At 40.8% G+C, this 15480-nt stretch overlaps 1 protein-coding gene across 2 annotated transcripts in view; it reads left to right on the top strand.

The window, feature by feature from the left end:
* The window catches only part of UPP1 (uridine phosphorylase 1), a 105189-nt gene extending 89973 nt beyond the window's left edge, over positions 1-15216 (top strand). For both annotated transcript variants that reach the window (XM_069216090.1, XM_069216098.1), the window contains 2 exons: positions 9617-9763; positions 10818-15216. In XM_069216090.1, the coding sequence (XP_069072191.1) occupies positions 9617-9763; positions 10818-10948 (278 nt within the window). In that variant the 3' untranslated portion in view covers positions 10949-15216. The remainder of the gene's footprint in view (positions 1-9616; positions 9764-10817) is intronic.
* Positions 15217-15480: the final 264 nt, after the last annotated feature.

The raw sequence follows: 15480 nt of genomic DNA, 5'->3' as shown, positions 1-15480 counted from the left end.
AGTGTCTTGCTACACCGCCCTGCGCCACCGGGAAAGGGCATCTACAAGATACAGCGCATTTCTGTCCTCTCCCCCTGCCCTAGCGCACAAACATTTTTTTTTTGTCCTCATTCTTCCCCAACTTTAAACCCCCTCTTTATCTTTACACCATCCTCACCTTCTCAATAAGAGAAAGACCCAAGCCAGGGGACACCGTTTTTATTCCCATACAACCTCTACTAAAAGAAGGACAGGCCCCTATCAAACAGGAGATCTTGGAGAGCGGTGCGTAATCATCGGGCATCAATAAATACCTCAATAAGCAAAAAAATCATTATGTAGTAAAGAGGAACATAGAAAAGAAAAGAAAAGAGGAGGGTTCTCACATAGTTTCCCTCCAGTTTAAAAAGGGCGCCCAAAGGGCCGCCCTTGTCCCCCCAGCACTGCATGATTTCAAGTCCAAGTCCGAATTTCGAAAAACCACATTAAGCGATTCCGAGTGTGCCGGAGGGGAACCAGCCATCCATTTTTTACAAATTTCCCTTCTACCCAACAAAATTGAATAAAACAGAAATTTGAGTTTTACATTGTTCGTATTGCTCCCTATTCCCTCCTGTGGCTGCCCAAATATTATCAAATGGAGAGATGCTGTAATTTCCCAACCCAATATAACCAACACTGTGTTACATACTTCCTCCCATAATAAGTGGATACCGGGGCAATCCCAAAACATGTGAACATCCATTGCTCCTTCACACCCACACTTTAAACATTTGATCACATCTCCTTTTCTAATTTTGGACAACTTATCTGGCGAGATGTAGGCTCAATGTAAAGTATAGAGGTGATTTTTCCTTAGTGAGGCTGGTTTCACTACTTCATAGAGAATCAACATCTGCACACTTTTTCGCTAGGCATAAGATTACCCCAGAGTTCTATAGGCAATATGAATTTCCCATCTAGTATATCAGCAATTTCCCAATACCAAGCTGCTAGCTTCATTGGAGTATAAGAGAGCTCCAGGAGAGAGTCCTCCATCACGTTAACTGCACCCAGACCACCCTTAACTCCTCCTGCCCATTCCTTTATCTACAATAACTTCAATCTAGACAGGGATCCACCCGTTATCTCTATCAGCTCTTCCCATGAAAGCAAAGATCCATCCTGAGAAAGATCCCCCCAAGTTTCTACCCCCGCCTTTTTGAGTGGTAGTGCTAAAACATCCTTAAAGCAATCTGGAGTACCGGAAGAGTCGCAGATCGTTGCTTTATACCTATAATAGGTAGCTTTAATTAGTTGTCTCAACTTATACCACCGCTTCGCAAGCCGTTGCAAGACTTTCAAAATAACCGTTTTTAAAAACATGGGATCACCAAATTTGAAAAGGAAATATTTTGAGGCCCCTTTAACAGTTGAAACCATAGCCTTGTACATAACACCAATTGCTGAAGAATCTGGACACGAAAATAGCATCCTTGAGTTCTTAAGTAAAGAAGCCCAAGCATAATATGTCAAATCCAGTAGTGCCAGACCTCCCTTTTCCCTTCTTCTACGAAGTTTCTTCCAAGAGATCCTTGGCCCCTTTGATCTCCAAATAAAACATTTATCACTTGCTGCATTTTATCTTGATACCCTTTATGCATTAAAAGAGGGATAGCTGAGAACAAAAAGTTCCACTTAGGCAGAATAAACATTTTAACCAAGTTAACTCTCCCAAGGATAGTCAGTGGGAGGTGTGCCCATTTCTACAATGTGGCCTTGCCCTCTGCTAACAGCTTTCATAAGTTCCTTTCAACTAAATACTTAAGATCATGAGTCACTATAATACCTAAGTATCTTACTTCTTGCTTGCCCAATACCAACCCTACCTCCATATTCCATGACATAGTTTCAGTTTTTCCCACATTAACCCGATATCCCGATATACTTCTGAATTGCTCAGCCAGTTTTATAACTGTGGGGAAAGCTGTCAATAGATCATTAGTATATACCAAAAGATCATCTGCATACAGAGATACTTTCTTTTCCCACCCATTACAACAAAAGGGGGAAATAAGTGTATTCTGCCTAACCTTTCTAGCAAATGGTTCGATATACAAGTTAAACAGAACCGGAGACAATGGGCAACCCTGTCTAGTACCTCTAGTAATTGCAATAGACCCTGTAAGATTCCCGTTAACCAGAACCTTAGCCGAAGGAGCTCTATATATCTGGTCTATAACCCTACAAAACTTGGCCCCTAAATTAGCCCGCCTTAAAATTGATTTTAAATAATTCCAATTTACCTGATCAAACGCTTTCATTGCATCCATAATGATAATTGCCAGGGGGGACCCAAAGAATGTAGCCAAATCTATCGCCCCAATCAAATCAAATGACAGCTCATGCAAATATCTTCCATTAGAGAAGCCTTTCTGATCCGGGTGTACCAAATTATTCACTATCTTACTCAGCCTATCCGCTAGTATTTTAGCAAATAATTTATCATCACTATTCAACAGTGATATAGGCCTGTACGAGGCACATTTTACAGGATTTTTATCTGGTTTCAGAATTAATGTAATAATAGCATCATTCCACGAAGCAGGTATACTACAGTCATTCTCTTGGCGCACCAACTGTTGCCTAGTGCCAACACAGGCACCCTTGCAACATGGGGCAAGGATTCCTGAGTTGCGGCAATGGTTTTTGTGCAGTAAGGGACACTTTCCTGCACAAAAATAATCTAGAGAGGTGTTTTTCTACTTGTATGTGTGCTGCAGAATTGCTGTATTTGGTGGATATAACTTTTTATACAATTTACTTGGAGGCAAACAATTCTCAAGTTTTATAGTGCTAGAAAACAAGAGAAACTGCAATTGAGGAGATTGGCCAGAAAGTATATTAAGAAATATAGTAGTAATCATTGGATTCAACCAGTATCCTTAATGTCTAGATGTAATTATGCCTAATTCATAGTGTTGTGTGGATCCACCTTTAGGAAGCAGCTCATTGGAAGGAGTGAGGGTGACTATTGCACTTGGAAAGGCATTATTGAGCCAATGTCCTAAAAGACTTTTGACACGAGGAATTCCCTAATGTGAAATTATAGTCCTGTAATATCACATACCTCAATATTGAGAAAAAACATAATTTCACAAAATGTCCCTGAAATTTTGTAAATAATAATAATGCGATTTAATGCACTTCTACCTTTAACATGACATATTCATGCCAGGCCGAGGTACATGATTTTCTGTAAGGTACAATTTCTGATATGGTGTGTCTGGAAACCTGAGGCTGTACATCAGATCAAGGTACCTAATGATTGTCAGACAAAGACATAGAGAAAGAAGACATCTAATTGTGTTGTACGGCTAAATCTGGGCTGACTGCTGTAACCAAAATTAAAACCACTTGTGTACAGGGCCAGGGAACTTGACATGTAAATAAATACTAAATTATTTCTGACTAACATGAGAGCTCTGCACTGGTTAAAGTGGAGAGATGTCCTAGAGGGCTGTTGTTGGGATTTAGTGAAGTAAAATTCCAGTGAACCTGGTGGGTTCCTTGATCAACCAACTAAGAAATGTAAGTGACATCTACTGGATGAAAGCTTTTTCTTGCTTGAGTCCCTGGAACGAGGTGGAAGTTCTCTTCCTGAGTTCACGTGGAGATGCAAAGATTATATAGGTAGGAGGGGTAGAAAATAATTGCACATTTAGAATGAACTAAGCAAGGGTTAGTATGATACTACAGTGGCAATTAATCAGACAAATGTACATTGAGTGCTGCTAATAGTGTCCACCACCCTACTGTCAATGGAGTGTCACATACTTTGTGACCCAAACTTGGGTTGCAATCAAATCCAGAATTACACTATGACACTGGGGCACCGTAAAACAGTAGACGCAATATGTAGCAAATTCTACATTAAGAAGGTAGTCCAAATATTTGTGTCCTCTTCCATTTTTATTGCAAGTGCTTCAACTTTTCATGCATTTCTTGAGGAAGAGAATAACTACAAAGATATTCGACAGCCAACACATACTTCGTCTGATACAGACTTTTTCAGGGCTGTAGTGTGTACAAAATATACATTGTAGTTTGTCACATGCCACATATATAAGTTAGTGCAACATGTATGTGTTTACAATACAAGTGGTACCTGATATGCCCAGCCAGAAGACAAAAAAACAAGGAAAAAAACACACCGGAAAATGTGCTGCCACCAAAGAAAGTGTGAACTACTCGTTTATTAACTGTGATTGTTCATCTACTGAAACCAAGTTTTCTGAAGGGAAACAAATAATCCCAACGTATTTTGCCCGGGACCCCTCTTTGCAAGGGGCTCCCTTTAAAAGTGATTGGGACAGTCAAACATCCTGCCAACATATTGGTGTGCATATAAACAGAAACTAAAGAGCCTTTTTGAGGCCTTAGTGAGCATCACACCATTCCACCTGGGCTTTCAAAGGTCATGACCTCTGCCATAGTGGTGGAGGACCTCCCACTGTATTTAGAGAGCCTCACTTGCCTGGCACGAATCTCTCTGCTGTGGGGACCAGGGGGTGTGGGGGGACTCCATAGTGACTCCCTTCCCAGCAGTGAACTTTGCAAACAAGGTGTCATGTGCCTATATGGTAAACTGTTTGGTTCACACAAAACAAACTCCAAAGTGGGAGATTGCTTTGCTGAACAAACAGTAAATGTCCCTGATGTACAGAGAGCTTTTTACCTGTGTATTGAGGTCATTTAACATCTTCCTTGCCCTGTTTCCACCATGCTGTGCATGACAGAAAGGAGCAGGAAAATGAGTGACATAATCCTGCCCTTTATAGGGTGGAATGTCTGTCATTGTGATTGTGTGTTCCTGAGGAGGTGGACCACTGGGTCAAGGGTTATTCCCTGCAATGTCATTGGCGGCTATACCGACATTAAAGCAGGGAAACCGCAGGAGTACACCCTGAAATATCAGCTTCAGAATATCGATGGAACACTATACTGAGGATAAAATATTGATAGATAAGTAAGTCTAGGGCCCGTATTTATACTCCGTTTGCGCCGAATTAGCGTCGTTTTTTTTTACGCAAATTCGGCGCAAAACTAACGCCATATTTATACTTTGGCGTTAGACGCGTCTAGCGCCAAAGTATGGGCAAATAGCGTCATTTTTTTGCGTGAACGCCTTCCTTGCGTTAATTAGATGCAAGGAAGGCGTTCCCGTCTAAAAAAATGACGGCGACGCAAATGCGTCGTATTTATACTCCCGGGCAAAAGTCACGCCCGGGAGGTGGCGGGTCAAAAAACCCCGCATTTGCGCCACTATTTAACGCCTGGGTCAGGGTAGGCGTTAAGGGGCCTGTGGGCTCAAAATGAGCCCACAGGTGCCCTCCCCTGCCCCCAGGGACCCCCCCTGCCACCCCTGCCCACCCCAGGAGGACACCCAAGGATGGAGGGACCCACCCCAGGGACATTCAGGTAAGTTCAGGTAAGTATAATTTTTTATATATATATTTTTTTTTTGGGTGGCATAGGGGGGCCTTATTTGTGCCCCCCTACATGCCACTATGCCCAATGACCATGCCCAGGGGACATAAGTCCCCTGGGCATGGCCATTGGGCAAGGGGGCATGACTCCTGTCTTTACTAAGACAGGAGTCATTTAAATGGCGTCTGGGCGTCGAAAATAATGGCGCAAATCGGGTTGAGGCGATTTTTTTGCCTCAACCTGACTTGCCCCATTTTAAGACGCCCTAACGCCATTTTCCCCCTACGCCGGCGCTGCCTGGTCTACGTGTTTTTTTTCCACGCACACCAGGCAGCGCCGGTCTGCTAGCGCCGGCTAACGCCATTCCATAAATACGGCGCCCGCATGGTGCTTCAGAATGGCGTTAGACGGCGCTAAATTTTTTGACGCTAAACTGCGTTAGCGCAGTTTAGCGTCAAAAAGTATAAATATGGGCCTAGGTTTCTTCATACCTAACTCCACATATATGTACCTATTTGGTGCATATATAGTCAAGGCACATAGATGTGTATTTGGGATTAGTAAATCTATATTTTCCTACATGCATTCACTTTTCAGTGTTTTTTCCCCCAATATCCTGTCCTTGATATTCTTGGGCCACAGTATTCTGGGGGGCAACGTTCAGTAGTGTAATCAAAAACACAAATTTGGCAGAGCAAGAGAACCTCTGGTTTAGGATGCTTCTCCCTTTCCACCAAATGTTAAATAAGGCCCTGAGTACGCATGCCTGGCCTGCTCAACCTTAGCCCTCATCGTCCCAGGCAGTAGAGGCCAATTACATTTAAAAAAAATAAGCTTTGCTTTTCTTCTAACTTCACCTCACTACTTCCATCTCACCCCTCAAATTTTAGCTCACTCTCTACCTATTTGTACATTTCAGTGTACCTAACCATCTCTCTCTCTGTCAATTCACTCTACTGAGGTGGCATGATGGGTGAAAAATTATGGATTGGGATTAATTCAAGCATTCCACTCATCAGATTTTTGTTGTTGCATTTATTTCCCTAAATGTGACAGGTATGCCCAGACATGGATCACATGCTCACTGTGCCACTAGAATCAAGCTATATCTGGCCAATACGCCTTTACCAGGGTGAAACTGGTCCTAGGTTGCTTGTATTCCAGTCCAGGGAGGACCTGGGTTGGCAATTCAGGCTGGACTGTTTCCATGAGGAGGAGGATCGAGGCTGATTTGCATATGGATGAGTCCAAACTGAGGAGGCATGGTGGGGGAAAACCGATGGATTGGGATGAGGCCCAGAGTCATTGCCAGTGGCTGAGAATAATTCAAGCATTCCATCCACCACCTTGCGGGTCTCTCTACCTTTCATAGTTCAGCCTAATCCCTCTCATGACTTCTTCTGTTTCTCTCTACCACTCTGTATGCCTACCTCAATATCTCCCACTTACCCCCAGATCAGTGCTCTCTCTCTCTCTCTCTCTCTCTCTCTCTCATTCTACTCTGTTCCTCACTGCTCTGTTTTCGAATTACATCCTAACCACCTCTCTATTTCTCTGCTCTGCCTCTCTCTCCATCTCATTCTAACACTTGCCTCTCTCTACTTCTCTGTCAGTACTATCTCACCCTCACTTCTCTATCCTACGTTTCTCTCTAGGTTGCATCTCTACCAGTACCTCTTAGCTCTTGACACTACCACTCTCTCTTCCTGCCTAACCTCTGAATTTACCTGTTCCTTCTACTTTACTGCTATCACTTTCTTACTTTATTTTCACCAAATTTGTTTTCCTATCTCTGCTTCTTTTTCTCCTTCATTAATTCCTCTGTCTCACTCTCGCTTTGAGCCTCCTCCATTTGAACATACTCCCTTTAGTACATCAATCTCTCTCTTCTTCGTGATGATCGTCATATATATCGCTCAACCTCATCTCTCTCTACCTTTGTCTCTACCTTAAACTCTCTCTACCTCATCTTTTTTTGCTCTGCCTCTATATCAACTTCACCGGTCATTCTGTCCATCACTTTGCCACCCTACCTAAGCTCTTTTCACTCTATGCCTCTTTACTCTGTCTACCCTTCACTTCTTCCTTTCTACCTGTCTCTCAGCCTCCGTACTCTCTTTTCCTGACTTTCTATATCTCCTCTCATTTTGCGAATCTACCTCACAGTTTTAGCTGCAACTTGTGGCTCTCTATGTTTTTCTCACTACGATTACCCTCTACCTGTCTACCTCTACATCTCCCTGCCTTTACCTCTAACCCACCTCTCTTTTTACCTTTCCAATTCACTCTCAGGTATACTTTATTATTTTCCCTACAGTTTCTTTCCCCCTATCTCTAGCTCTCTGTCTCTACCTCACTCTACAACTTTATTTGCTTTACTACTTCTCTTTCACCAGTTCTTCCTCTTTCTTTCTTTTTCTTTTTCCTACTTACTATCATATCTCTCTTTAATATACATGCCTTCATGTCTGACCTTTATTTTCACCTCATCTCTGTCTTAATGCCACACTAGGTTAGCTTCCTTCTCTAACTCCCTAACATATCTTGCTACACTGTTCCCTTTAACTCTCTGTCCTTCTCCAGCCTCCTGAAGCTTCCATTTCTCTTACTCAGCAAAGCCGGAGCTAACTGTCTAACCGGAGAAGCGCATTCATACAAAGAGGCGAAGAGTGACAAGGCAGAGGTGATAGGTGAAGAAGGGAGAAAAATGTAAAATTTCATTTTATGGAATAGTGACAATTTTCATAACAGTGCTCTGGTTTTCACTGTTTCAACCAGAACACCAAAAATGAAAAGTTAATTCTTTGTGATTATGAATATCCAGCAACTAATACAAAAATAATCTAAATTGAAGTGCAACAAGAAATTGCTTTTCCAGTGCTTGTTCAAGCTTTCTTCTGGTACCATTTAGCTGGTGAAGATTATGCAGCTGAGCTTTCTTTGTTTCTGTTTTTCTCCTTTCTGAAAGTTTAACATAGATTTTGGTACTGTGTGGCATCAGAAGTGTTTGTAAAAGCTAAAAATGGGCAATATAGTAAAAGCTGTCTAAGACCCGGTTGGGGTGGAGGGCCAGCAATCATTAAGATGTCACTGCTTCTGCTGCTAGCAGTACCTTCCCAAACACCTGGAATTCTCTGTGTTCGACAGTAAGTGATTTTTCTGTTGCCTCTTTAACGGTATTGGGTTGATTATCCTGCTGCTGGGTCATAAAAGAAATCTGGATATAATAAATAGGTTTCTACATTCCCTGTATAAAAGCACTTCTCGAATTTCTTTATATTCGGCGACTTATGACACACCCAATTGCCGATTTTAAAGAAATGGCATCATAGCTCAGTTGTAATAACTTATCACAGTTGAGTTTGACATCACAATGCCTAGTGCCAGAGGCAGGGGTTGAGAGGAGAGGCAGGTCAGGTGAAGGATCATAACTAAAGGAGCCGTTTAAAGAACTAAAACTAGACCTTGCTGTTCTTTCTTCTGCTTTTCTAGCTGTACAGTAAATAGGTATTCATGGCATCATTTTTTGCACACATTGGGTAATTATAGAAAAGTTAGAATCGCTCTGTTTCTACTGCACCTTTGTTACAAAATAAAAGAAACTGACGTCTTAAACTGATTCTAATATATTTTTGCAACAACTAACTACTTTTGCACTAGAGATTCTATTTTTATTCTCCGTGTTTGCGGACATGCTCTCTCTGTCATATGAAAGAGCTATGCACCAAGAATGTAAATGGTGTGTGGGAAATTTGATAGTGTGATCATGCATTTTAATAATAAAATACCCCCTGCTATGCATGATGAAGATTTTGCAAGTCATCTTGGAGTTCCATAACCTTATAAAGGAACTCGACCTTTGGCCTCATTCCTCTATATGATCATGGAACTCCACAGTGACTTGTAATATCCTTATAATGCGCAGCAGGGGGAATTGTATCCCATATACATTCAAGGAATTTATGCACACTGTCTGAAACCCATGCATAAACCTACCTCCCCCTGGTAGAGCTCTCAGTACCTTACAGTGTATAATGTGCTTTTTGCTGACAGTGAGGCAGAACCAATGTGGATAACATATGTTTGAGCTACCTAGATGTGGCAGACAGGCAACTATCCGTTTTGACATCATACTGAATATATGTGTGTTTCTCACTCTCTGACTTAGGTCAAGCACGTCTGGATGGTGCCTTCTGTTTCTATACTGAAGAGGAGAAAATGCAGTACTTGAAAGAAGCCTATGATGCAGGGATCCGGAACATTGAGATGGAGTCCTCTGTATTTGCTGCTATGTGCAAACTCGCGGGCCTCAGAGGTAAAACTATTTTTATATATATTTATTATTGTGTATCTTTCTTAAACTATCCTATGAGAGGTCTTCTCTTCTGTTGGGTTAGGGATATTTTTACATTGTGATTATCTTGTTGAAACAATCTATACCTTCCAAATTCTGGGCAGTCACTTTGCCACACTTCTTCGTAAAATTATGCATCGTTCCAGCCTGCAGTGCTTTCTATTTCAGAAAGCAATGTCTGCTTTTTTTTTTTACCTCATCTGTTGCTGCTGCTTCGACGAATTGTTGCAAAAGTGCTTCAAATATGTGAACGTTTTCTTGTTTTTTTGCAAGGAGTCTTTGACCTAGAACCCCTACCTCACAGTGCTTTTATTGTCATACCATGTTTGGGGGGGAGAGGGGACAGATCACATCGAGTGGATGTAAAAAGGGTGGGGTAAAATAATTATTTTACCATGAGTGGCATACATTCTTGCGTTGTCCCTGGTTTAAAAACGTATAATTACTAATAACACAACTGGGTAGTCTGTTTACTTACAGGAAACAATGTGGTACAAGTTAAGCATAAGTGTGTAAAATGAAGCTCAAAATTTGCACTTTGAGGGCGAGATGTAACTTATCTTATACTGTTGTGTCTTTGTGATGCAACCACATGCTTATATCCACAGGCTTATATTTCGTGTCCAAACAAGCTATTTATGTGGTGGACCTTGTGATATTTCTGAGCTGTTAACCTAATTTTCAGAAGGTCAGCCTTAAGGGAGTCCAGAATGTCAACAGATGAAAATTATTTACAATTATTGTTTCTTTACGTGGAGGAGACATGCCAGTGCGTCCACATGCATTAAAAAAGTTCATTTACTTGAAATGTGTGAGTAGCAAAAAGTAGAATGATGGCAACTAACAAGGGTTAACTTTCAAATGTTAGAGTTGGAAACATGGTGCCAGAAATTATATGTGAAAAAATAACTATGATTCTGGGACTTTTCTCTTGTGGGTCATTTAATGACCAGGTGTGCTGGGTGGAATTTTCTCTTATATGTTGTTTAACATTACTTCCTCTTTTAATCTACAGCTGCTGTGGTATGTGTTACTCTTGTAAATCGACTCAAAGGTGACCAGATAACAAGCCCCCATGAAGTCTTGGTCGAATACCAGCAAAGACCACAGAAACTAATAAGCCATTTTATCAAGAAGCACCTTTGAAAGGTTTGAGACATGACTGCTCAGCCCTAATGTGAAGAAGACCACTATTTATTTTTAGCAGTGTTGCACTGATATGCAATGTTCTGTTGAAACGAGCACATGCAGTAGAGGGCAGATCATAGATGAATACGATTTCATATGTCTCATTGTGTTACATTATTTTTCAATGCCAACAGTTGAGCATTTCAAAGTGGCCTTCTGCTATTCCTGCACATATCCTGTCCTAAGAAGCCTCACCCATTGGATAGCATACACCTGGTAATATGTTTGATTTTACTCTTCTCACATCTAGTGTGGGGATATATCCAGTGTCCTCACACTAGATGTTAGAAGAGTAAAACTGTTGTTCTACCCCTTGATTAGTTGATCATAGTCATCGCTGAGTTATCAGAGACAATGTAAAAGCAAATGTAAGTTTTGTTGACTTGTAAAGTTAAAATGTTATCTAAAAGTGAGATGATCTTGCCTTTCAAGGTTAAACTTGTAGGTGTGTTTTTTTTATTAAGGTCCCAGTTACAAAACCTGTTGCACAATGTGAGTGATCTTGCAGCAATCGAGTGTTGCAAAACAGTTATCATTATCAAGTTCATTAAATCTACTGGACATTGTGCTTAACTATTATAAGTCTTGCTTGTACTCCAGAGAGATCTGAAAAAGGGCACAATTTAGAAATCCCATGTACTGTGTTTTGAAGGATCTTTCTTCCATTTGTACACATTATCTTCCCTGTTTGTAACCTGTAATGTCTTTAGATTTGCAATTCAAATTGTGTTAGGAAGCAAGACTAGAATGTTAGAATATACTTTTTCTGCACTCTGCTCTAAGGGAGCTTTTAACCTGTACTCCTTGCTTCAGAAGTGCTTTTGAGGCATAAATGGCACTCACATGCTTTATATGTTTGATATGTCATATCTATCACATTCACATGTTTAGCAAAGGCCAGACTGTGTCAATGTTTTAAAAACAATGTGCCACTTAAAATCTGAAAAGCACCCAGGCCTGACAGCTTCATAAGTAACATCTACAAAACCTTCCAGTCACAACTCACACCACACCTAAAATCCTTCTTTGATTTTTATTCCTCTAATGGCAAAACTGGTCCAAAATCCCAAGGGCCATAATAACAGTTATCCACAAAGACAATGAAGACCCACTAGATGCCAAAAACTATAGGCCAATACCCCTACTTAATGTAGACTTTAAAATCTATGTAAAAATTCTAGCTACAAGATTGGAAAAAGTAATCCCCTCACTAATACATCCCTCCCTAACCGGTTTCATGAAGGGAAGACTAGCCTCTGATAATATCAGACTCTGCGCATGCTAGAAAAAGCCGCTTTCCTCCACACCCTGGTGATGGCTATGGCCCTGGACACCAAAAGGGTGTTTGACAAAGTATCTTGGCCTTTCCTGCGATCGGTAATCAGCAAATGTAACCTAGGACCAACCTTCAAATGTATGGTATTCATACTATATGATATCCCATCGGCCAGAGTCAGAGTAAACAGCGCTCTTTCTGAGAGGTTCAAACTATCACAAGGTATCAGGCAACGATGCTCGCTGTCCCCTTTACTCTTTCTCCTAGCCCTCAAGCCCCTCCTAACTGAATCACAACATAATACCGCTATAAAAGGCCACCCATTTGATTCTAAAACCTACAAAGTGACAGCATATGCCGACCATGTCCTCATCTTCGCCGATGAGGCAGACGCAGCCATACCTGAAATCCTAAACCTGATTAATGCCTATGTCAAAGCTTCTGGCTACACAGTAAATAAAGATAAGATGGAGGTCTTCCCCCGACCTCATTCTACACCCCAACAATTCTCGGTAATAGCAACATCAAATGGCAAAAACATCACTTTACATTCCTGGGCCTTCAACTCTGTAAATCGCTGCCCAAGTCATGCACACATTGAAAACAATCTCCTCAAAAAAATACAGGACCTTGTCGAGACATGGCTACCCAAGCACATGAATGGTAGGGCAGATTAGATTGCCTCTAATTGCTAATAGTGCCGCAGGTAAACTTTCTCATAAGCACGTTCCCTACAACTTTCCACTACCTTTTGTAAACTCCTCAACAAATCTATCACTCAATTTATTTGATGCAGTAAGAGGTCAAGAATTTCCACTAAAGTCCTATTACTGGAGAAGGAGGAAGGTGGAGTTGGTCTCCCCAACTTCAGCAAACTTCAAATATTTTTTCTACTCAAACAAGCTATGCATTAGATTCATCCAACCCCTCTGCTCCTTCCACCTATCTGGGCAGACATTGAGGTAAGTCTCTTCTCTCCATTCGCCCCCCTAGCTGCTATCTCAGTGGTGCACTTCAAGCCCCTACCCACCTCAAATATAACCAGGGACATATTGCTAGCACTAAAACACTGAATAGCAAATGCACTGTCAAACTTAAACACTCTTCCTACACCTCGCAATGGCACAACCTACTAATAACAACTGATGGTAAATCCCTCAACTGCACACCGGTCATCGCATAACATCTTATACATTAGCGATGTGATCAATAGAGCCTATCTGATTCCCTTCTCTCTCCTTCAAATATCCTTCAACATCCCTGATATGGAATTTTATAACTTCCTCAAATTCAGAGTCACGATTAATCAGAATCAATAGCAATCATTTCTTCCTAAACCCATATAATCCAAGCATTCTAAAGAAAATAGCTTTAGTTGCAGCTCAGGACCACCAAGCCTGTAAATGTTACAGAATTCTTCATGAACATAATCCCAATTCTCTACAAAAATCTCAAAACAAAAGATCCACCTCCTGACTTAAAGAAAGCTACACTCATCTGCCTGAGAAAATCTGTGTACAAATAAGGGAACATTACTAAACTCAAAATCTCCCCATCATCTCCCAATGTAAATACTGGCTGCTACATAGGTCCTTCTGGACCCTGGAAAAACTCTTCAGAGTGGGCTTAATAAATATCTTACAAATGCTGGAATTGCTCAAGCGAGGTTGGTGACCTCGAACACATGCTTTTTTGTTGCCCTTTGCTCCATCGTATTGGGAAGATATCAACAAAACCATAAACAGCATCTTCCACTGTAAAGTAACTCTAGAACCAGTCCTCACATTATTATGTCCTGGACTCTTCGAGAGCCCAGTCCACTTAACAAGACAGGACTCCTACTATTTGACTTAGTACTCAAATTAGAAGTCAAAACAATCCATTGCGATTGGAAAGACTTCAGAACTATTTCTTACCACACTTGGTGGGCCTGGTTATCCTTCCTCAGAAGCTTGGACAACATTATTGCCAACCAAAATTTCAACCACAATAAATCCAACCTGCTATGATTACCCTTAGATGCTTATAAACAGACTGCCACATTCTCAGATATGGGTCCTGAACCGATTTCTAACCAACAACCTCCCTTTCACAATTAGGTTCTTGGGATATCCCTTCCCCCACACCACCCAAATCCCCCCTTCTAGTTTTTTCCTGTTTCACTTTTCCTTTCTCTAACTTATACTGTCCTTTCTACTTTACTTTCCCCTCACACAAAAAGTATACTGTCACCATCTAGATATGGGCCTCTCATAAAATGTTCGTAATACCACTGTATTCTCTTTACTTCTCATCTATTTCCTTTAATTGTATGAAAATGTTAATAAACTGTAAAACAAAATGGGTCTATCTATCTATCTATCTATCTATCTATCTATCTATCTATCTATCTATCTATCTATCTATCTATCTATCTATCTATCTATCTATCTATCTATCTATCTATCTATCTACCTAAAGCTTGCAGTGAGTTATAAACAATGCACACATTCTGATTACATCATGATTTCATATAATATTCAGCTGAAAAGTACCAGACCTGTTCTGAAAAAAGCACTTTCAGATCAACATTTTAGTGCAAAAATACCAGATAATTAATTCTCACCATTAAAATCATCGTAATCACCGTCCCTTGCAGTTACCAATACCAGCGGTACTGGCAAATATGGGGCACAAGTTACTGAGAACTACAAGCATGTACATGATTGCCTCTCCAGAAATGGGGAAAAGCTAGGAGAATGGGTCCTGTTCCCCCTGGTAATTTCTCATATTCCATTTAGCCCTTAAGTTTTGCTGACATTTTTAGCAGTTTTTAGCAGGCACAATTTTGGGGTGAAGCAATAGAGTTCCACAGTATTCTAACAGATCTCATGAATTCTTTATGGACAGTACCTTTTTTACTAGCCCCATCAGAATTAAAAGGGATCTTGTAATTAGGCTTTTAGAGTATTGTATATGCGATTTTACATTCGAAAACTAATGCTGGTCTGTGTCTCCGAGTAGATTCAACATTTCTACCCACTGGTTGGTGTTCTGATGACCGTCCCATGCAGCCATTTTGTAATCAGTTTTTCCTGCATGCTTCAAAACCTAAGCCCAACAACCATGACTTTGGAGCACTTTTATGTTATGTTATGTCATGTCATTTTGGACTAGGCATCTTCAACTTTGCACTTCTAAACTATTTGGATCTGTATAACCAAACTTTAGTATA

The sequence above is a fragment of the Pleurodeles waltl genome, chromosome 2_1 (genome assembly GCF_031143425.1).
Source record: "Pleurodeles waltl isolate 20211129_DDA chromosome 2_1, aPleWal1.hap1.20221129, whole genome shotgun sequence".
Lineage (NCBI taxonomy): Eukaryota > Metazoa > Chordata > Amphibia > Caudata > Salamandridae > Pleurodeles > Pleurodeles waltl.
This window is presented reverse-complemented; position numbering and strand designations above follow the sequence as displayed.